This window comes from Oncorhynchus mykiss, chromosome 7, assembly GCF_013265735.2.
Source record: "Oncorhynchus mykiss isolate Arlee chromosome 7, USDA_OmykA_1.1, whole genome shotgun sequence".
Taxonomy (NCBI): Eukaryota; Metazoa; Chordata; class Actinopteri; order Salmoniformes; family Salmonidae; genus Oncorhynchus; species Oncorhynchus mykiss.
This window is the reverse complement of record NC_048571.1, coordinates 36,818,002-36,842,174: the sequence shown is the minus strand read 5'-3', so window position 1 is coordinate 36,842,174 and position 24,173 is coordinate 36,818,002. Positions and strand designations below refer to the sequence as shown.

The 24,173-nt window shown below is 43.2% G+C and overlaps 1 protein-coding gene across 5 annotated transcripts in view; it reads left to right on the top strand.

Annotated features, from left to right (window-relative positions):
- Positions 1-24,173, top strand: part of LOC110528947 (kinesin heavy chain) — a 119,454-nt gene that overhangs the window by 15,970 nt on the left and 79,311 nt on the right. For 3 of the 5 annotated variants that reach the window (XR_005052573.1, XM_036983177.1, XM_036983178.1), the window contains exons 2-4: positions 16,331-16,418; positions 18,885-18,958; positions 20,035-20,139. Coding sequence is in view for 4 of the 5 variants with exons in the window: in XM_036983177.1 (XP_036839072.1) it covers positions 16,331-16,418; positions 18,885-18,958; positions 20,035-20,139 (267 nt within the window). In the remaining variant the exon portion in view is untranslated. Of the gene's footprint in view, positions 1-3,210; positions 3,438-16,330; positions 16,419-18,317; positions 18,493-18,884; positions 18,959-20,034; positions 20,140-24,173 lie in introns of those variants that run through there. The other 2 variants (XM_036983180.1, XM_036983181.1) reach the window with 2 other exon arrangements.

The window sequence follows — 24,173 nt, the reverse complement described above, 5'->3', positions numbered from 1 at the left end:
TTCCGGCCCGTCCTTGGACACTGTGCTATCTAACCTTCAAACGAGCTTCAATGCCATACAACACTCCTTCTGTGGCCTCCAACTGCTCTTAAACGCTAGTAAAACCAAATGCATGCTTTTCAACCATTCGTTGCCTGCACCCGCACACCCAACTAGTATCACCACCCTGGATGGTTCCGACCTAGAATACAGTGCCTTGCGAAAGTAGCCGGCCCCCTTGAACTTTGCGACCTTTTGCCACATTTCAGGCTTCAAACATAAAGATGTAAACTGTATTTTTTTTTGAAGAATCAACAACAAGTGGGACACAATCATGAAGTGGAACAACATTTATTGGATATTTCAAACTTTTTTAACAAATCAAAAACTGAAAAATTGGGCGTGCAAAATTATTCAGCCCCTTTACTTTCAGTGCAGCAAACTCTCTCCAGAAGTTCAGTGAGGATCTCTGAATGATCCAATGTTGACCTAAATGACTAATGATGATAAATACAATCCACCTGTGTGTAATCAAGTCTCCGTGTAAATGCATCTGCACTGTGATTGTCTCAGAGGTCCGTTAAAAGCGCAGAGAGCATCATGAAGAACAAGGAACACACCAGGCAGGTCCGAGATACTGTTGTGAAGAAGTTTAAAGCCGGATTTGGATACAAAAAGATTTCCCAAGCTTTAAACATCCCAAGGAGCACTGTGCAAGCGATAATATTGAAATGGAAGGAGTATCAGACCACTGCAAATCTACCAAGACCTGGCCGTCCCTCTAAACTTTCAGCTCATACAAGGAGAAGACTGATCAGAAATGCAGCCAAGAGGCCCATGATCACTCTGGATGAACTGCAGAGATCTACAGCTGAGGTGGGAGACTCTGTCCATAGGACAACAATCAGTCGTATATTGCACAAATCTGGCCTTTATTGAAGAGGGGCAAGAAGAAAGCCATTTCTTAAAGATATCCATAAAAAGTGTTGTTTAAAGTTTGCCACAAGCCACCTGGGAGACACACCAAACATGTGGAAGAAGGTGCTCTGGTCAGATGAAACCAAAATTGAACTTTTTGGCAACAATGCAAAACGTTATGTTTGGCGTAAAAGCAACACAGCTGAACACACCATCCCCACTGTCAAACATGGTGGTGGCAGCATCATGCTTTTCTTCATGCTTTTCTTCAGCAGGGACAGGGAAGATGGTTAAAATTGATGGGAAGATGGATGGAGCCAAATACAGGACCATTCTGGAAGAAAACCTGATGGAGTCTGCAAAAGACCTGAGACTGGGATGGAGATTTGTCTTCCAACAAGACAATGATCCAAAACATAAAGCAAAATCTACAATGGAATGGTTAAAAAATAAACATATCCAGGTGTTAGAATGGCCAAGTCAAAGTCCAGACCTGAATCCAATCGAGAATCTGTGGAAAGAACTGAAAACTGCTGTTCACAAATGCTCTCCATCCAACCTCACTGAGCTCGAGCTGTTTTGCAAGGAGGAATGGGAAAAAATGTCAGTCTCTCGATGTGCAAAACTGATAGAGACATACCCCAAGCGACTTACAGCTGTAATCGCAGCAAGAGGTGGCGCTACAAAGTATTAATTTATGGGGGCTGAATAATTTTGCACGCCCAATTTTTCAGTTTTTGATTTGTTAAAAAAGTTTGAAATATCCAATAAATGTCGTTCCACTTCATGATTGTGTCCCACTTGTTGTTGATTCTTCACAAAAAAATACAGTTTTATATCTTTATGTTTGAAGCCTGAAATGTGGCAAAAGGTCGCAAAGTTCAAGGGGGCCGAATACTTTCGCAAGGCACTGTATGTGGACATCTATAAGTACCTAGGTGTCTGGCTAGACTGTAAACACTCCTTCCAGACTCATATCAAACATCTCCAATCTAAAATCAAATCTAGAGTCGGCTTTCTATTCCGCAACAAAGCCTCCTTCACTCATGCCGCCAAACTTACCCTAGTTAAACTGACTATCCTACCGATCCTCGACTTCGGCGATGTCATCTACAAAATAGCTTCCAATACTCTACTCAGCAAACTGGATGCAGTTTATCACAGTGCCATCCGTTTTGTTACTAAAGCACCTTATACCACCCACCACTGCGACCTGTATGCTCTAGTCGGCTGGACCTCACTACATATTCGTCGCCAGACCCACTGGCTCCAGGTCATCTACAAGTCCATGCTAGGTAAAGCTCCGCCTTATCTCAGTTCACTGGTCACGATGGCAACACCCACCCGTAGCACGCGCTCCAGCAGGTGTATCTCACTGATCATCCCTAAAGCCAACACCTCATTTGGCCGCCTTTCGTTCCAGTTCTCTGCTGCCTGTGACTGGAACGAATTGCAAAAATCGCTGAAGTTGGAGACTTTTATCTCCCTCACCAGCTTCAAACATCTGCAATCTGAGCAGCTAACCGATCGCTGCAGCTGTACATAGTCTATCGGTAAATAACCCACCCAATTTTACCTACCTCATCCCCATACTGTTTATATTTATTTACTTTTCTGCTCTTTTGCACACCAATATCTCTACCTGTACATGACCATCTGATAATTTATCACTCCAGTGTTAATCTGCAAAATTCTAATTATTCGCCTACCTCCTCATGCATTTTGCACACAATGTATATAGACTCTCTTTTTTTCCAACTGTGTTATTGACTTGTTAATTGTTTACTCCATGTGTAACTCTGTGTTGTCTGTTCACACTGCTGTGCTTTATCTTGGCCAGGTCGCAGTTGCAAATGAGAACTTGTTCTCAACTAGCCTACCTGGTTAAATAAAGGTGAAATAAAAATAAATAAAAAATAAGAGAGGGTTCATCTCTGGACTGGCTAGTTATGCTGGGTGAGGTCATCACATGTGTGGGAGGTGAGACAAAGGAGGTATCTGAGGCATGTTGAGTGGGACTCGGGGTTCCGCAGTAAACTAAGACAATAATAACTATCCTAAACAACAGTGTGCAAGGCATATTGACATTTTAGAGAGACATGAAGCAATCACAGGTGTTGATTGGGAGAGCTAGCTAAGGCAACAACAGGTAAGACAACAACAACTAATCAGCTAAGACAACAACAACAGGTTAAATGGCGATGCATGGGCAGAGAGGGTCGGTTAACTACACACAGGGCCTGAGTTGGGGCTGACAGATAAATAAACAGTCCCATGATTAATGAACAGTCCAGCAGGCATCGGTTATGTAGCCAAGTGATCATAGGGTCCAGTGAACAGCAATAGATGGAGTAGTTGTTAGTTGTTACTACGCTTGCACATGGGAGCGTTTAAAGTTAGCAGGCTGGGGTAAGCAGAAGCGTCTGCTCCGACATCCCGCGAAGGCCGGTTACAGCGGATGGAGTTAAGTCGGCAGATCAGTCGTGGTGATACGGCGGGGTGCTGTGTCGACAAAGGGTCCAGACCAGATGGCGAAAGAGGTAATTGTAGTTGTAGTCATTTCGTTTGCTAGCCGGGAGATGCGCCTGGCTATCTGGTGCTAGCTTCGGGGCAGGGGCGTTAGCCACTATAACCATTCGGTAGCAGCGATGATCTGATGCACAGGTCCAGAGCTTACGGTAAGGATCCGGCGGAGTGGTGGATTCTAGCCATGTTGGGGTAGAGTCCGGAAGGCATCGGCTGAGTAGCCGGATGATCACAGAGTAGGCCGGGAGGTGGGCCTGGCTCAGGGCTAGCTTCGGGGCTGCGTCACTCAATGGCAGCTAGGAAGCTGTGATGATCAGGAATAATGCTCCAGGGTTTACGGCAGGAATCCGGCATTGTAGTGGAAAAATCAGTCCAATGCTGGTGAGTATTATCCAGGCTAAAAAAATGGCTGGTGTCTGTGCAGAAGGAAAGGCCGCCAGCAGTGGCTAACAATGGCTAAATAGCTAGTAGCTAATTAGCTGGCTAGCTTCTCATGGAGGTTCTGGCTATAAGGTCTAAAAATAATTGCAGATCCGTGTCACATTGGGTGAGGCGGGTTACTGGAAGGTACGTATATTGAATTTAAAAATGGAAAAGAGATTGAAAATAAATTGAAATATATACAAAAAAAGACTAAAAATACAAAAGTACACGAGAGGACTACAAACCACGTCTGCACTGCTACATCATCTTGGACATGAAGTAGCACACCCAACTACCTCATCCCCATATTGTTTTTTTTCTTCTCCTTTGCACCCCAGTATCTCTACTTGCACATTCATCTTCTGCACTTTCTATCACACCAGTGTTTAATTGCTAAATTGTAATTATTTCACCACTATGGCCTATTTATTGCCTTACCTCCCTAATCTTACTATATTTGCACACACTGTATATAGATTTTTCTATTGTGTTATTGACCGTTGTCCAGTTGTCCAGGCTGGTGGATCTAGGCAGTAACTTACAGACGTTAATAACGCACAACACTCATGAAATACATCATTGCATTTCTTTCCCAAATGAGTGGCGTTGTGGCACTAACTGGTGGTTGCATGGGGAAGGAGGTCTGGGCTAGTATCATAGGTCTGGGCTAGTATTCTCCCCCCTTTCTGTCTCGGGACCCCCCCACCAGTGGTTGGTGTTGGAGTCCAAGGCACCAACGAAAAGGTCGGACCCTTTGTACAAATTGTCAGCAGCCACTTTGTTAGTAGATTGGCTGTAACCTTTCAACCAAATCTCCCGGTGGCCTGCCAGTCACCACAGCGTCTGCATGTGGTAACCATTCCAGTACCTGCAAACTGAGATGAGGATATATTTCCGCTATATCGCACAGTGTTTCACCAGTGGGAGTCATCAGATCAGTGGCGGGACTGATGCCGTTATTTCTATAGAAAGGGGTTCCAGTCCCTCCCAAATCGGGAAAATGTATCATCGGAAGCAGATTCCACTCTTCACGTTGATGCTATGTTTCCTGAGATGGCTGCGGTGCTTGCAGAAGTGTCTGAAGGACAAGGGAAGTTAATCCTAGCTACAGTATTGCATGACTCCACGGAGGAGGGAAGTTGCTCACTCACAGAGACTGCATGATCGAAATCATGAAAATAATAGTCAATCCGGTTGGCTGATTGAATGTGACAGGATATTGTAATATCTGCTTGAGTCAGATTCTGCACCAAGATGTGTCGAAATATTTGTTTCCCAACTGGTCCGCGAGGTAGTCTGAGTGAAACCTCAAAGTTTATTATCGCATTGTTTCGTTTTTAACCCGCATTTAGCTGGGTTCAAAGCCCTTTTGCGATCAATGAACAATGTTTGAGAGATGATTAAGCAGTCCTCCAGGACTGCTTTGAGGTATGGCCTCTTTGAAGTGAATTTGTGGTGATATTTTCCACAAAGTAGAGTATTGTTCGCAACGGCGTGATGTGTCATTTGTGTCCATGGTTAAAATAGATCGACTTATTGGAGTTTGAGTGAAATTGGCTATGTTTAACTTTACCCTTGTATCTGAGTCTATAGTCAAAGCCTGTGGGCTTGTTTCTAGATTGAGCGGGCCCTGGATAGGGTCTCGAGTGAGATCGGGAGTAATTTGATTGTTTACGTCCTCATAAATTGTCTTAATTTTGGCGGACCTGTTGACTCACCTTTTTCCTCTTTGCTCAAATTGTTTGCACTTTTGTACTTCACTTAGCAGAGCTTCTAGAGAGCATCGTCATTGAACCCTTTGTTACCCTTGAAGATTTTGTCAAGGCGTTCCGTGCCAAGTGCGCAGAGAGGGTTGGCTTCATCCTCTGGGGAATTGTGTGCCGAATGGCCAAGAGGAGAAGACTGAGGGACACCTGAGAGAGGTAAAAGTCTAAAACCTTCTGTCGTCTTCACTCCTTTGTGTACCGAGCTCTGGTTGTGAGCTTGGTTGCTTGGTTGATTAGTCACGCTGTAGCACATGACTGTTCTGGAATTCCTCCAGATGGTACCTAAGAGTGGTATTCTGCTGCATAACAGAGTCTACTTGGGCGCACAGAGTACTTATTTTAGACACGTGAGTGTCGCACTTGCTCCAGTTGTTTTCATACTTATCTGTCATGGTTTACAGGTAGAGGTCTTGAGTGCAGAGTGAGAGATTCAGTGATGAGATTTCCTCCGCTTGCATGGAGATACATTTTTCCATCTTTCTCACCTGGGTTCTCTCATCAATCATTTGGTCAGTGACTTCGATGAGTTCAGCTGTTTTGTCATCCAAATTTGTCATTGTGTTCATTAATTGATCTTCTTTGGTCTGCAACATTTGGACTAGAACATTATTGCTATGAGTAACTTTCATCAAAACTGCTCACATGTATTCAAGTTGCGTGCTCCTGTTTTTAGGTAACTCGTCAGATTTATCTAGTTTGACATGGACTTCATCATATTTATTTTTGGTTAAATCGAGTTCCTGTTCCTGCATCACAGAGTCGCCTCTTCACTGTTGACGTTGAGACTGGTGTTTTAATGAACCTGCCAGTTGAGGACTTGTGAGGCGTCTGTTTCTCAAACTAGACACTCTAATGTAATTGTCCTCTTGCTCAGTTGTGCACCGGGGCCTCCCACTCCTCTTTCTATTCTGGTTAGGGCCAGTTTGTGCTGTACTGTGAAGGGAGTAGTACACAGCGTTGTACGAGATCTTCAGTTTCTTGGCAATTTGTCGCATGGAATGGCCTTCATTTCTCAGAACAAGAATAGACTGATGAGTTTCAGAAGAAAGGTCTTTGTTTCTGGGCATTTTGAACCTGTAATCGAACCCACAAATGCTGATTCACCAGATTCTCAACTAGTCTAAAGAAGGCCAGTTTTATTGCTTCTTTAATCAGAACAACAATGTCTCATTAGTTGGAACAAATTAATTTGGTCGTTATCTGAGTGATTGACCTGGTTTGTTTGGTTTGTTTGGCAATTTAACTTCCTTGTTAAATCGAATGAGACAATGACATCCAATCAGTTGAGATTGGTTGGATATTATTAAAGTGTAACCAGTTGTTACAAATGTGAGAAGACATTGGCCCTCACATTGGAATTATATTTTTTGCAAAAAAATAATACTGTTGACTCTTCAGCACAAGGGGTCACTTACCCCAGAGAGCTGAATTCCAAAGAATTTCAGCAGAGGCGGGACTTCCGTCGGCCAAGGCATAGGATTTCACGCTGAAACCTGAAATGACACTGGATTCCCATAACGCGTGGGAGTTCGCTGTGAACAAAGGAAAATGGCTGATCTCTATTTGTTAGCTTAGCATCTAATGCAAAGCTAGCCGTTCTTGCACAAGAATGTTAACTTTCAAGCACAAACAAGGTCCCCTTCAATACGGGACAAGGGGTTTACTAACGACGTCTCACATTCAACCCAATCTGCATTTCTTACTAGTATTGTTACCGAAAAAACACACAATAACATAAATAAATATTAATTGTGTATACTCACGCTTCTAAAGCGTGATAGACAGAGATATAATACTTTGCTTCGGCCAAACTAATATATTTTCTCAAATTTCCTTTATCGGCTGGCCCACATGTCCTAGCTCTAGGAGTTAATACTAGCCGAGTGCTCGCTCGTGAATCGTGAGAGACAGAGATATAATACTTTGCTTTGGCCATACAAATATATTTTCTCAAATTTCCTTAATCGGCTGGTCCATATTTCCTAGCTCTAGGAATTAATAATTGGTGAGTCTACTCACTCTGACCCTTTGTCGTGTATACAACACCGGAGGCAATCTTTCTAGTATCTTAGTCAAAAGGAATCACTCACTCTCAACAATAATCCTACCTACAGCTCTATTGGTGTATAACGTAATTTGCTACACAATTCATATAGACTGTTCAACAGTAAGGCTTAATTTTGTTTTAGATTCCTCACACAAGGGCTCGAATATGTTGTGACTTTACTTTCATGAATCTGATGACTGTTATTAATTTAATCGGGTAACAATTAAACATAGTTGATTAAATAAATAACAGTCATCTAGAGACTGCAGGGGTTCAAAGTTGATACATTTGAATATAGAAATGGATTTGATCAAACAAAACTATTCTACATTTTATCTCTGGGACACTCAGGAAATCAAATCAGAGCAAGATTGCTGAATGATTACTGATCACAATCTGACACTTATGGATAGAAAGCTTTCTAAGAGCAGGTTTAACCTCTCTACTGTTAGAAAGTCGGATCAATTAAGAATACCTAAGAGTGAATTAAATTATTTGAAAACGCAATTAAGGGAATTAACTGGAATGATCTCTTGTCCTATACAGATATGCAGGCTGATAGTCAGTTTTTTCTATCCAAAATCCAGACTACAATAAATGGCTTCATAAAGAAAATCAAATCCAAACCTGGCCAAAAGAGCACTCTTCCTTGGCTAAATGGAGAAATCTGGAAATTTGTGGTGGTTGAAAAATTAGTTTTAATGACTCCAACCTAAGTGTATGTAAACTTCCGACTTCAACTGTACCTACTACGTTTAATCATTAGTAGATTAAATTAATAATGTAACAATTAACTCATTAAGAAAAGTTTATTTAATTAATTAGCGTTTTCCGAAGGAACTCAATAATATATCCATATCAAACCTACCTTTTCAAATGACTTTGATAGCAACAGTGAATCTATTAAGTGGAGATTTCTCAACAATTACACTCACAATAGCACATTGGTAACAGTCGGTGACAAATGTCTATGCTGAGTAGGGCCTGGCTTGGTTAAAACCCTGGGTGGGAGACCAAAGGGTAGCTGTGGTTGAAGTTTCCACCCTGAAGTTTCACCCTCAACAGCAGTTTATGTTGATACTTTTTTCAAATCCAATGTGTTTTCCACTTAAATTCCAATTCAGAATATGTTACGTTCAAACAGTTTCTGCCCAGTGGGTAGAGTCTCTGGATGTGTCCCGAGTCCTGACTCTCTACCCCACTTTCAAATAAATGTCAGTAACTGTGCAAGGTAACACTTCAGGGTGGAAAAGGTGTAACATCGGGACACAGACTCTTAGTTTGAGGGGTTAAAATTAAGCTCTCCCCTAAGGTTGTGGTTGATTAATTACATGTATTTGAATGTATGTAATTCAAGTGGATTTAAACACTTTTTTTTTTGTTAACTTTGATTGTCTGTGTACTTGTGTGTCGGCTGTAGTGTCTGTCGGCTAAACCCATCCATGTTAATGTGCACATCACTGGAAGACTGTACAGTAAAACTCAGAAGTGTCAGGTTGATACGTAAGCACTTCCATCATATGACATGCCTGTCTTTCTCACTCATGGCTGTATCAAGGCTTGAACTGGCATTTAAAATGAGAAATGGGCTCGCTTAGGCTCTACTCCTTTGCTCTTGCAGGTCTCCATCTCTCTCTCTCTCTCTTTCACCCTCTCCCCTCTCCCCCCCCCCCCCTTGCGCTGCTAGTCGGACACAGCCATGTGATTCGCTTCCTCTGTCTCTCTCTCACTCCTCACTCTCTTTCGTCCTCTCTTACCTCTCCTCACTCTCTTTCGTCCTCTCTTACCTCTCCTCACTCTCTTTCGTCCTCTCTTACCCTCTCTGTGTGTGTCTGCTCTCGAGGGGACCATGACAATCTCTTTCGTGGGGGCTAGGTGGCATTTGTTCCCCTGGATTAGTCACTTCCCAGGGATTCTCTTCCCTCTCCCTCTCTCTATCCCTTCACTCCATCTCTCTCTCGCCCACTCTCTCCTCACTGCAGAGTTACGGAACCAAGGGAAATATTCTTCTCTTTAGCCGTTCTCTCCTTTTGACTACTCTCTCTCTCTTCTCTAGCTTAGCTCTCCTCTCCTGACTCAAATTGTGAAAATCGATCCAGGAACAAAGAGAACCTTACCATTTCTCTGCTTGATTTGAAAGATAAACCCAAGTATTTCCTTTGTTTTTTTATTTTTATTTTTTTCTGCAGAATTTGCATTCTCTATGTCTCCCTTAGCAACCATCGTGTAGGCCTACCCAGTGTATTGTAATTTGTAACCATGGTGTATAAATATGCCTCCTATTTAGAGAGCCACGGATTGTGTAGCAGTTTAACAGGCATTTTCTAGAGAGAGAGAGTTTATTTGACCCTTCTGTAAATTTATTATTTTCATGTAATGTATTCTTGTGCCTGCCATTGTTGATGGGGAGTTGAATGATGTTGTTATCTGTCTGTTTATGGTTTAGCTGTAGGGAGCCAGCAGCCCAGAACCATGTAGATTCTGTGTCCAGAGCAGTCTATAGCTGCCCAGAGACCTGCCCTGAGAGCAGGCTGCATCCCGTGTGACACACACACAAACGTGTGTAGGGCCCTTCATACCTCTGAGAGGAGGAGAGGAGACAATCTCTTTTCCCTCGGCCACAGCAGAGAGTCAAGTCAAGTGGGAGGGAAAAACACATGCAGTGACTATCACCAAATCCCAAAGCCTCTTATTTATCAATCTGTGTTTTTTTTTTTTTTTTTTACCAACCCACAAGATGTAGCCAGTGATGCATTGACATGCAAAGCGAGAGAAGCGAGAGATAGATGAGAGGGAAGGTAGTAGAGTGTGAAAATGAAGCTTTAAAGCAAATTCTGTGGCTATGTAGCTGCTGCCCCGGTTAAACCCACCACGCCCAACCCTCTAGCTGCTGTGTTTGCTAGTGATGGGGAAAAAGTGTGACACCAATCAGGCCCCCGATGATGGGAGTTGCCCACCCCTGAGTCTAGCGTGCACACACACACACACACACACACACACACACACACACACACACACACACACACACACACACACACACACACACACACACACACACACACACACACACACACACACACACACACACACACACACACACACACACACACACACACACACACGCCAAGGTCTCTGTCTGGTTAGAGAGAGCAGAGCAGCAGAGCTCTGATGGTCCCCAAAGCTCAGCCCATTTCTCCCTGCCAGACCTCCATTTACATTCAGCTGCTCTCTCTCGCTCTCTCTTTATCCCCCTTCCCTCCCTCCCTACTTCCTCTGTCACACCCTTCTCTTTGTTTTCCCCTATATTTCTCCCCACTCCCCAACTCTCACGCTAACAACAGATTGCGGGAAGGGAGGCCTTGGCCTGCTGTATTTCACATGCAACCCACAAGCACACACAACAAAAAAAACACACACACACACACACACATAATGGAGAAACGTATATAGCACATGTATGCAGAACAGAACAAAACAAAATAGCAGATTATCTTTAAGCAGGGATATCAGAATAAGAAACGGCTTAGCAAAGCAATGGGGATGTTTGATCCTCAATTACATCATATAAGCATTTCATGTCATTCACAAGCCCCAACACATTTTCAGTTGTTCTGCTAGGTGCAGCGTTCTGCTCTGTGTGGAGCACATCCTTTGGAACTGTACCCAATGGTAATCAGACCTAATGGGAAGCTCTTTTTCACCTGGCCAGCTTGGAGGTTTATTTGTGACAGTTAAAAACGGTTTCAGTTATTTGAAACCCATGTCAGATGACGAAAAACATGGAGTCTATTACCTATTCAACTATGTCAAATCAGAACCTCAGGAAAATGTATACAGTATACTGTGTATTTTCCCTGTCTGCAGCAAAAATGTATAACTCAAATCTTAAAGCTAGTGAGTCAGTAGATATTGACCGGCGGTGAAATTGTGACACTTGAAAACCTTTTCAGTTTAAATGGGAAGTACAAAAAATACTTCAACTAGGTCATAGTAGGACCTCAGGAAATGATCTTCTCTACACACTGTATATGATTTCCCTGTCTGCTGTAGAAATTAATAACTGAACATCCTAAGAATACTTGTAGAACTACCTGAATCTGAATTTAAAGCCAATGAGTCAGTGGATATTGTCTGCATCCAAAATGGCACCATATTTCTTATATATTTCACTACTTTTGACCTATAGGGCTCAGGTCAAAAGTAGGACAGTATGTATAAGGTGCCATTTGGGAAGCAGATTCAGTCTTTAGGCCCATTTCAGCTCAGAACAACACCAGAATAGAACAGGAACATGCTCCAGAATGGACCGCCGAGCAAATCCGAAGAGAATATCAACATTTCAGGCTCTTGTGTCACAACTGTTAAACATGTATAATTCAGTGAAGTGCATGATTCTAAAAATAGTTTTATGGAAAATATGTGCCTAGCCAATCTACACAGAGAGCTAAGAAGGAAGGTGGAGAAATGAGGGGAGGTATGATGAAAGGGGAGAGGATGAGGAGGAAAGGAGAGGGGATGAGAGAGGAAGAAGATGAGAAAGGAGGAGAGGGTAAAGGAGAGGAGAGGAACTTGTAGGAGTAGAGGGGAGGAGAAAGCGAGAATATAGGAGGAAATGTGAGGCTAGATGGACTAATTACTCAATCTGTGCTGGCTAACAGCAGGGGAGGAGGGGAGGGATGGAGTGACGGGGGGAGGGATGGAGGGAGGGCTGGCCAGTGACTGAGGTCTGTTTCATTATGGAGATTTTCACTGCAGTGTCTCTCCATCTCCACCCCTCCATACCACTGCCCCTCCCTCCCTCCCATCTCCCTTCTGGCCTGTCTTCTCCTCCTTTTCTACCCTTCTCTTTGTTTTTCCCTATAGCCCAGAACCTCTCTCCTAGCTAGCTCTCCCCCCACTCCCCCACTCTCACGCTAACAACAGATTGGAGGCTGTTGAAGAAAGGGAGGCCTGATGTGTTTCACATGCAACACACAAACACACACGCACGCAAACACACAAACAAACACATGTATACAGTGTATGTACATTCTTAGATTTTTTTGTTGTTGTTGCTATCTAGAACCAGAAGGGTTATTCTGCTGTCTCCATAGCAGAACCCTTAGAACAACCCTTTTTGATTCTAGGTAGAACCCTTTTGGGTTCCATGTAGACCCCTTTCCACAGAGAGTTCTACCTGGAACCAAAAAGGGTCCTCCCTATGGGGACAGCCAAAGCACCCTTTTGAAAAAAAATTTCTAAGAGTGTACTGACACAGTCCCAGCTGAGCTTAGTGTTCTTGTGTTTTGAACATCCGAATTGTCATGTATCTGCAGCAGAACAGAACAAAACAACATAGCAGATTAGCTTTAACAAGGGAGATCAGGATAACAAACATTTTAGCAAAGCAATTGGGATGTTTTTGATCCTCATTATATCATAAAAGCATTTCATTTCATTTTACAAGCCCCTGGTGAAGGCCAACATGTTTTGTTTTTCTGCCCAGTGCAGGGTTCTGCTCTGTGTGGAGCACATCCTTTGGACCCATGCCCAACGGTAATCAGACCTAATGGAAAGCGTGTTTGCACCTGGCGAGCTCGGCGGTGCAACTGTGACAGTTGACAACTGTTTCAGTTATTTGAAACCAATTTCAGATTATTGAAAACATGGAGTTTATTACCTATTCAACTATATCACATCAGGACCTCAGGAAAATGTCTCCATGTACCATGTATTTCCTTGTCTGCAGCAGAAACTAATAACTGAACTCTTAAGCCAGTGAGTAAGTAGATATTGACCGGCGTTGAAAATGTGATACTTGAAAACCTTTTCATTTTAAATGGGATGTACAAAAAACACTCTACGTCTATTCAACTAGGTCATAGTAAGAGGAGCAGTAGAAAGGAGGAGAGATATGATGAGAGGAGAGGATGAGAAGGAAGGGAGAGGGGATGAGAGAGGAAGAATATGAGAAAGGAGGAGCGGGTTTAGGAGAGGAGAGCAGGGAATAGGAGGCGAGGGGAGGAGAAAGGGAGAAGATGATAGGAGGAAAAGTGAGGCAGATGGACTAATTACTGAATCTGTGCTGGCTAACAGCAGGGGAGGGGAGGGGTGGAGTGATGGGATGGAGGGAGGACCGCCCCTTCATCCCTTCGCCCCTCCATTCCTCCACCCCTCGTTCCCACCATCCTTCCATCCCTCTATTTCTCCGTTCCTCCGTCCCTCAATACCTCAATCCCTGACTTTGCCGCGTGCCGCAGAGACCACATGTGTGTGTGTTTTGTGTGTGTGTGTGTGTGTGTGTGTGTGTGTGTGTGCGTGTTGGAGTGTCAGTGTAGTGTGTGTGAATGTGTGGGTAGAGTCTCGTGAGTTTGCATAGAGAGTCAGTGCAAAACAATTAAGATAAACAAATATTAAAGGGGTTCAATGTGAATTGTCCAGGTAGTCATTTGATTAGCTGTTCAGGTGCCTTTTGGTCACAGACTTGGCGCTCCGGTACAGTTTGCTGTGCGGCAGCAGAGAGAACAGTCTAAGACTTGGGTGGCTGGAGTCTTTGACAATTTTTAGGGCCTACCTCTGCCTGGTATAGAGGTCCTGGATGGCAGGGAGTTCTGCCCCAGTGATGTACTGGGCCGCATGCACTACCCTCTGTATCGCCTTGCGGTTGGATGCCAAGCAGTGGCCATAACAAGTGGCGATGCAGCCAGTCCAGATGCTCTCAATGGTGCAGCTGTAGAACTTTTTGAGGATCTTAGGGCCCATGCCCACGATAAGCTCCTTTGTCTTGCCCAAGTTGAGGGAGAGGTTGTTGTCCTAGCACCACACTTCCAGGTCTCTGACCTCCTCCCTATAGCCTGTTTCATTGTCTTCGGTGATCAGGCCTACCCCCGTCGTATCGTCTGCAAACTTAATGATTGTGTTGGAGTTGTGCAAGGCCACACAGTTGTGGGTGAACAGGGAGTGCAGGAGGGGACTGAGCACGCATGCATGAAGGGCCTTAACTTAGTGATTGCGGATGTGTTGTTGCCTAACCTCACCACCTGGGGGTGGCCCGTCAGTAAGTCCAGTTGCAGATGGAGATGTTCAGTCCCAGGGTCTTTAGCTTAGTGATTAGCTTGGAGGGCACTATGGTTTTGAAAACTGAGCTGAGGTCAATGAACAGCATCTTCACGGGGGTGTTCCTTTTGTCCAGGTGGGAAAGTGCAGTGTGGAGTGCAATTGAGATTGCATCATCTGTGGATCTGTTGGGGCTGGATGCAAATTGGAGTGAGTCTAGGGTTTCTGGGTTGATGGTGTTGATGTGAGCCATAACCAACCTTTCAAAGCCTTTCATGGCTACAGATATGAGTGCAACAGGGTGGTAGACATTTAGACAGATTAGTAGAAAGAGGAGGAAGGGAAGCACTACTAAGCTACACAATAGTACATTTTGGTAGACAGAAGGTGCTCTTTGGTAAAAGGGGTAAATTGGTCATCAAAAAGAAAGAAGGACCAAGGCACTCTTCATATAATTAATTAAAATGTCTTTATTTGTATGGCATGTTCAATAGAAACAAAGTTTTAAAAATCATTTTAAAAACGTTGTTTCTATTGAACATGCCATACAAATAAAGGCATTTTAATTATGTATATAAAGAGTGCCTTGGTCCTCCTTTCTTTTTGATTTAGACAGATTACCTTGGCTTTCTTAGGCACAGGAACTAAAATGGTTTTCTTAAAGCATGCAGGTATTAGAGATTGGATCAGAAAGAGGTTGAAAATGTCAGTGAAGACTGTGTAACATTTGCCCATTTTGGCCATGTGTTTTAGGTTATTGTTCTGCAGAAAGTTGAATTAATGTCCCATTGTCTGGAAAGCAGACTGAACCAGGTTTTCCTTTAGGATGTTGTCTGTGCTTATTAGCTCCATTCTGTTAATTTTTTTATCCTGAAAAACTCTCCAGTCCTTAACGATTGCAAGTATACCCATAACACGATGCAGTCACCACTGTGCTTGAAAATATGAAGAGTGCCCCAAATATAACACTTTGTATTCAGGACAAAATGTTAATTGCTTTGCCACATTTTTTGCAATATTAGTTTAATGCCTTGTTGAAAACAGGATGCATGTTTATCCTGTTACAGGCTTCCTTCAGTTCACTGTCAATTAGGTTAATATTGGGGAGGAACTATAATGTTGTTGATCCATCCTGTTTTCTCCTATCACAGTCTCCTATCACTATTACACTTTGTAACTGTTTTAAAGTCACCATTGGAATCATGGTGAAATCCCTGAGCGGTTTCCTTCCTCTCCGGCAATTGTTAACATGGACGTTTGTATCTTTGTAATGAGTGGGTGTATTGATACAACATCCAAAGTGTAATTAATAATTTCATCATGCTGAAAGAGTTATTCAATGTCTGCTTTTTTTTATACATCTACCAATAGGCCGCCATTCCCTGCGGCAACATTCTCATGGACCGTGTTAAGGGCTGTGTTTGTCTCTGTATGCACACTATTCCCTATATAGGGAATAGTGTAATACATAGGGAAATAGTGTAATAAATAGGGAACTGGGTCAAAAGTAGTGCATGTTTTCTGTTCAGGGAATAGGGTGCTTTTTGAGATGCATCCAGAGCCAGAGACGGTGTTTGTCTGTGTGTTTGTTTTGATGTATTGACTGACCCAGGAACTGTGTGTCTTGGCTCCACAGGGGAAGTCCTATGTGTTTGACCGGGTGTTCCCCACCAACACAACACAGGAACAGGTGTACAACACCTGCGCCAAACAGATAGTCAAAGGTGAGTGCGAGCCTGTCCATCTCTGTATGTCTCCATCTCCATCTCTCTCTGTCATGTCTCTCACGCTCTCTCTCTCTCTCTCTCTCTCTCTCTCTCTCTCTCTCTCGCTCTCTCTCTCTCTCGCTCTCTCTCTCTCTCTCGCTCTCTCTCTGTATCTTTTGATCTCTCTCGCTCTCGCCCTGTCTCTCACACTCTCCCTCCCTCTCTATCTCTCTGTGTCTATATGTACTTCTATCTACACTACCATTCAAAAGTTTGGGGTCACTTAGAAATGTCCTTGTTTTTGAAAGAAAAGCATTATTTTGTCCATTAAAATAACATCAAATTGATCAGAAATACAGTGTAGACATTGTTAATGTTGTAAATGACTATTGTAGCTGCAAACAGCAGATTGTTTATGGAATATCTACTACATAGGCATACAGAGGCCCATTATCAGCAACCATCACTCCTGTGTTCCAATAGCACACTGTGTTAGCTAATCCAAATTTATCATTTTAAAAGGCTAATTGATCATTAGAAAACCCTTTTGCAATTATGTTAGCACAGCTGAAAAGTGTGTTCTGATTAAAGAAGCAATAAAACTGGCCTTCTTTGACTAGTTGAGTATCTGGAGAATCAGTATTTGTGGGTTCGATTACAGGCTCAAAATGGCCAGAAACAATGACCTTTCTTCTGAAACTCGTCAGTCTATTATTGTTCTGAGAAATGAAGGCTATTGCATGCGAGAAATTGCCAAGAAACTGAAGATCTCGTACAACGCTGTGTACTACTCCCTTCACAGAACTACGCACCCTGTCTCTAACCAGAATAGAAAGAGGAGTGGGAGGCCACGGTGCATAACTGAGCAAGAGGACAAGAACATTAGAGTGTGTAGTCTCAACGTCTCAATGTCAATAGTGAAGAGGCAACTCCGGGATGCTGGCCTTCAAGGCAGAGTTCCTCTGTCCAGTGTCTGTGTTCTTTTGCCCATCTTAATATTTTATTTTTATTGGCCAGTCTGATATATGGCTTTTTCTTTGCAACTCTGCCTGAAAGGCCAGCATCCCGGAGTCGCCTCTTCACTGTTGACGTTGAGACTGGTGTTTTGCGGGTACTACTAATTCCAGTATTATTTAGGCCCTGATGAAAATAAGTAACAATAATGTGCACGCTTATCTTGAATAAATAAATGTGAGCTATCTATCTTGCTCTCAGTCTCTCCCTTGCTCTTTCTCTCCTCCTTGCATGCTCTCTCTCTCACTCTCTCTGTATCTCTCTCTCCCCTCTCTGTCATCTTGCTGTCCAGCCTTCCCTCTCCTTTCCCACATGCATAGAGAGACAGTGTAGATTGCAGATTACAATCCCGTTGTCTAACATGACAAACGAGTGCTATGCTGTCTGCCTGTGATTGAGCCTGGGACAGATTAATGAAAGGGAAAGAACAGCACTGTCAGAAGAAAGAGAAATAGAGAAAACAGATGAGAACACAGCCAGAGCGTTGCATAGGAAATCAAAGGTAGTAATAAAGAAGAGAGGGGAGAACAAAAAGAAAGGATGAGAGGAAAGGAAAATAAGAGAGGTGTGAAACATACTGTAGACAAAGAAGAAAGGAAAGGAAGGGAGAACAGAGTGAAAGAGATGCCATAGAACTGGTCTAACTCAGTGTGTCTGCAGTACAGAGATAATTGGATCTCTCTCTCTCTCTCTCTCTCTCTCTCTCTCTCTCTCTCTCTCTCTCTCTCTCTCTCTCTCTCTCTCTCTCTCTCTCTCTCTCCCCCCCCCATCCCAGCTGCACTGGCCTAATTGTCTCTCTGGCTCTGGCCTCTTATCTTCCTTCTCCTCCTCTCCTCTCAGAGACAGATTCCATGTGTCTTGAATTACTTGTTTATGTCACGGTTCGGTTCGGCTCGCTCCAGCACCAGCATGACTAGAATAGCTTACAAAGAAAGAAAGAGAGAGAGAGACAGACATATGTAGAGAGACAGAGAGAGAGGGAAAGCAACAGAAATAAGGAAAGATAAAAGGAGTGTGAAATGAAATGGTATAGGATGAAAGAAGTTATGGTTCCCTCCGGCTCCTAGCCTGGTAGTTGGTATGTATGTTTGACTTTCTGCCCACTGACTGACAAAACAGAGGTTGTGCTGCTTGTTAGTGCTTGCTGTATCGTGCTCTCTGTAGGTGTGGGTGTGTGGTCGTGCGTGTGCGTGTGTGTGTGAGCACGTATGTGTGTGTGTTGTTCTGTAGGTGGGCAATCTTTGTTGGTGCAGTGTCTTGTTGCTATGGGCTGAATGAGGAGGCTGTTGTCTTATTTCTAGCATCCTCTCCCTACTCCTGTCTCCTTATTCTGCCTCTGTTCTCCTGCATTCTGCCTCCTGTCTCCTATCTCCTATATCTAACATCTATTGTCCATTGTCCTGTATCTTTCCTACTTTATAGATGTGCTGTTCTTTTGAACGTACTGTATTCTCTGTCTCCTGTCTCTAGATGTACTCGGGGGATACAATGGCACCATCTTCGCCTATGGACAGACCTCCTCTGGAAAAACACACACCATGGAGGTATGTTTTCATAGACCACATCACCACAGAGATTAGACTTGGCTTATATCCTAAATGGCACCCTATCCCCTATACAGTGCACTACTTTTGTCCAGTTTGGGACGTAGACTGGAGCGTTCTTTATGTAGAGTGATATAAACCAGTGATTCTCAGCTGCAGTCCTCGGGTAGTACCCTGCCGGTTGCACGATTTTGTTCCAGCCCAGCAAAGCACACCTTATCGAACTGTTAGGTTCTAATTATCCGAGTAAGAACTCGACGGACACAATGAAAGCTCAAGTTTTTTCATCCCAAAGGGTCGAACAGCTGAACCGACAAAGACATGGTTCCACCAGTGGTGGTATACATACCATATACATTGGGTGGAGTCTCCTCCTTCTCGCTAAACATTGTATCTTCGTTTCTAGGCAGGAAACTAAGTGATAGGGCAATAAACTGTTCCTTCTCCCTTAACGTGACCTGACCTCGACCTCCTTCATCATTAATCTATGGCTCTCTCCCCTCATCAATGCCTGCCACGTGTGATCGTTTTCCCTAGTACATTCCAAGCTTAATTGCACCCACCATATACCTTCCTCCTACAGATAACCAATAACTTCTGGTGTCGACCCTCTAAACCATAGCACTCAATATTTCAACAGGATACCTGATAATTAACCCTATTCCAAGTTTTAGGAGTCAGAACCTAGAATCCATCAGAACTAATCAATGGATTGATGATTAGTTGAGTGGTTAAAAAAACACTAACTGGCATAAATCATTGTACACTCCAGTAGTTGAAGTCCCCTTGCTTTAAATGATTTACCGTCTTGTCTCCTCTCCTCTAAATATCATCGGACTCTCCTCCAAGTTAAGTTCCTGTCCCCTGTTCATCCTTCTTTTCCGCTTCACTCTCTCTCCCCCTCTTCCTTTCACAATGTTTTCCTCCCCCTCTCCTCTCTAACTCCCCCTAGTCTTTTACTCTCCTTTAACCTCTGCCAAGTGACCTCCCCCAAGTGTTTTTCTCTTATCCATTCTTCCTCTCGTCTTCTCTGACGTCTCATCTTCTTTTCCCACATCCCTTCTGTCTTCTTTCAGGGCAAGCTGCATGACCCTCATGGGATGGGGATCATCCCTAGAATTGCAGAGGACATCTTCAATCACATATTTGCAATGGATGAAAACCTTGAGTTCCACATCAAGGTCTGTACTCTGCTGACAACACTGTCTGTCTGCACCAATAGTCCCATAGTCTAGTCAAGTGGTAGTGCAGCCGACTCCGGACCACACATTGCCCCTCTGGGCCTCACTTTGAAAATCACTCTACCACTTTTAATTTTGTCTTGCCGTCTCTTTTATCTCAACATCTATCTAGTTGATGATGTCTCTAAAAACACTGTCTGGTGTCCTAGATCTGAATGTCCTTTAGCCAATTCTTCTGCCTATTTGTATCACACCATAGGATACAGATTACTGGACCAGACTACTGTGCCATCTCACCAGTACTGAGAACAGTGTGATGTCTGTATTCCACCATGACCCTCTGGTCTGTAGTGACAACATTTTCTGCACCAGTTGCTCGATGGTGTACCAGATCTCTATGTCAGTGTCGGTCAGTGCTGTTTAAGATGAGTGAGGTCTTTTTTTGACCTTACTTCTATTACAGAATATTGGATAACTGTCATCCATATTCCATTCACCCAGTTCGATGTAACATGGATATATTTGGGCTACTACATAATACTCAAATTTAATCTATACTCATCATGAGGTTGCTACACAAATTTGAGGTGACAGACAAAGTTGCAAACGACAGTTTCTATTGGACAATTCAGGTATGTTTATCCCCGTTTCGTTTGCTTCCGTTTAAGAAACGTTTTCTACAGAATTGGTGGAGTGAATCACATGCAAACACTGTTCACTTTCATAGCAGCCCATTGTATTCCTTCTCGCATCTACGCGCTCTCCTCCTCTTACCTTTTCCCTCTGCTTGTGGACTTCAATGCACAACACATCAGCTGTATGTGACCAGGTGAAAAAACCTTTCCAAGCCGAACCATATCATAGCCGCTACACACAGTCTACATCGTTGTCACCACATTAGCTAAAGTAACATCATAGTCAACCTAGCTAATATAACTAACGTGTTGGTAAAATCTGCTACAATCATGCAGTACAGTGTACAGTCAGTAAACAATTTAGCAGTTACACCGGCGGGACCCGGTGGCAATACATTAGTAAAACCAAAAGCTTACCTTGACTTGGATGAGTTCCAGGGATCGTATTCATAGCCAGCTAGCTAACATAGCATCCCTCTGTTTGAGCCGGGTGTTTGAGTTGGCTAAACTAGCTATCTGCATTTGCTAGCTAAGTAAGTGAAAGTGAAAGTAAAATGACTAAATTATATCTCTCTCTCTCTCTCTCTCTCTCTCTCTTGCTTCTCCTTCATTTTTAAAGAAATTAATTTGTTCAAAACTGTTTAACTATTTTCTCTCTCTCTTTGAGACAACTACTGACAACATTTTATGCACTACAGTGCTTGCTAGCTGTAGATTATGCTTTCAATACTAGATTAATTCTCTGATCCTTTGATTGGGTGGACAACATGTCAGTTCATGCTGCAAGAGCTCTGGTAAATTGGAGGACATCCTCCGGAAGTTGTCATAATTACTATGGAAGTCTATTGAAGGGGGGAGAACCATGAGCCTCCTAGGTTTTGTATTGAAGTCAATGAACCCAGAGGAAGACAGAAGCTAGTTGTCCCCTGGCTACACAATGGTGTTACCCTACAGAGTGCTGCTGAGGCTACTGTAGACCTTCATTGCAAAAAAACTGTGTGTTTTAATAAATCATTTGGTGACATGTGAATATATTTAGTATAGTTTTATCTAAAAAGGATAGCTTTTTTAATGTTTCACTATTTTTATTTTTATGAAATTCACTGAGGATGGGCCTTCCCTTCCTGCGCTGAGGAGCATCCACTGCTCTATGTGCTCTAGAAAACTCCTATGGTTATTATTAGGATGTGTCAGTCGTCTAGGTCATCCTTGCCATAAGAACCACCTCCTCCACAATCAAGATAGTGGCACTGGGGATGAGCACACCCCTTAAACATGACCCTCATGACCACGATAGTCCGGGGACTCAAGAAGTTGGATAAACTAAAACATACTTCTGTACTAGACGACCACGCCAGCTCACCATACCTGAGAACTGTGTGATGTTTTCCATCATGAACCTCTGCTCTGTAGTAACGACATGTTCTGTACCAGTAGACATGGTGGTGTCCCACATCTCCACATTCTTTAAAAACGGGGTTCCCGTAAGGGTTCATAAGATAACCTTTTTTGCTTCCAGAAGGGTTCTACCTGGAACCAAAAAGGGTTCTCTGATATGGAGAGCCGAAGAACCCTTTTAGGTTCTAAGTTGCACTTTTTTTCTATGAGTTTATATGCTCCAGACAACTCCTATGGTTATTATTGTCATGCTCCAATAGTTCAGAGGAGTTAGCTAAAGCACATCTGGGACCCAACCACACTAGAGAACCAGTGGAGGCTTCTGAGGAATGGAGTCAATGGAATGGTATCAACCACATGGAAACCACGTTTGATACCATTCCATTTACTACATTCCAGGCATTATTATGAGCTGTCCTCCCCTCAGCAGCCTCCACTATATGGCACCATCTAACTCACCATAATTGATCGTGTGATGCCTCAATCCACAGTGGACCTCTGGAATTACTGTAGACACTGTGAATGAATGTGTCTTTACTATGTCTCTACGCTCTTCTGGCTATTTTGTCGAGCAATAAACATACAGTGCCTTGCGAAAGTATTCGGCCCCCTTGAACTTTGCGACCTTTTGCCACATTTCAGGCTTCAAACATAAAGATATAAAACTGTATTTTTTTGTGAAGAATCAACAACAAGTGGGACACAATCATGAAGTGGAACGACATTTATTGGATATTTCAAACTTTTTTAACAAATCAAAAACTGAAAAATTGGGCGTGCAAAATTATTCAGCCCCTTTACTTTCAGTGCAGCAAACTCTCTCCAGAAGTTCAGTGAGGATCTCTGAATGATCCAATGTTGACCTAAATGACTAATGATGATAAATACAATCCACCTGTGTGTAATCAAGTCTCCGTATAAATGCACCTGCACTGTGATAGTCTCAGAGGTCCGTTAAAAGCGCAGAGAGCATCATGAAGAACAAGGAACACACCAGGCAGGTCCGAGATACTGTTGTGAAGAAGTTTAAAGCCGGATTTGGATTCCCAAGCTTTAAACATCCCAAGGAGCACTGTGCAAGCGATAATATTGAAATGGAAGGAGTATCAGACCACTGCAAATCTACCAAGACCTGGCCGTCCCTCTAAACTTTCAGCTCATACAAGGAGAAGACTGATCAGAGATGCAGCCAAGAGGCCCATGATCACTCTGGATGAACTGCAGAGATCTACAGCTGAGGTGGGAGACTCTGTCCATAGGACAACTATCAGTCGTATATTGCACAAATCTGGCCTTTATGGAAGAGGGGCAAGAAGAAAGCCATTTCTTAAAGATATCCATAAAAAGTGTCGTTTAAAGTTTGCCACAAGCCACCTGGGAGACACACCAAACATGTGGAAGAAGGTGCTCTGGTCAGATGAAACCAAAATTGAACTTTTTGGCAACAATGCAAAACGTTATGTTTGGCGTAAAAGCAACACAGCTGAACATACCATCCCCACTGTCAAACATGGTGGTGGCAGCATCATGGTTTGGGCCTGCTTTTCTTCAGCAGGGACAGGGAAGATGGTTAAAATTGATGGGAAGATGGATGGAGCCAAATACAGGACCATTCTGGAAGAAAACCTGATGGAGTCTGCAAAAGACCTGAGACTGGGACGGAGATTTGTCTTCCAACAAGACAATGATCCAAAACATAAAGCAAAATCTACAATGGAATGGTTCAAAAATAAACATATCCAGGTGTTAGAATGGCCAAGTCAAAGTCCAGACCTGAATCCAATCGAGAATCTGTGGAAAGAACTGAAAACTGCTGTTCACAAATGCTCTCCATCCAACCTCACTGAGCTCGAGCTGTTTTGCAAGGAGGAATGGGAAAAAATGTCAGTCTCTCGATGTGCAAAACTGATAGAGACATACCCCAAGCAACTTACAGCTGTAATCGCAGCAAAAGGTGGCGCTACAAAGTATTAACTTAAGGGGGCTGAATAATTTTGCACG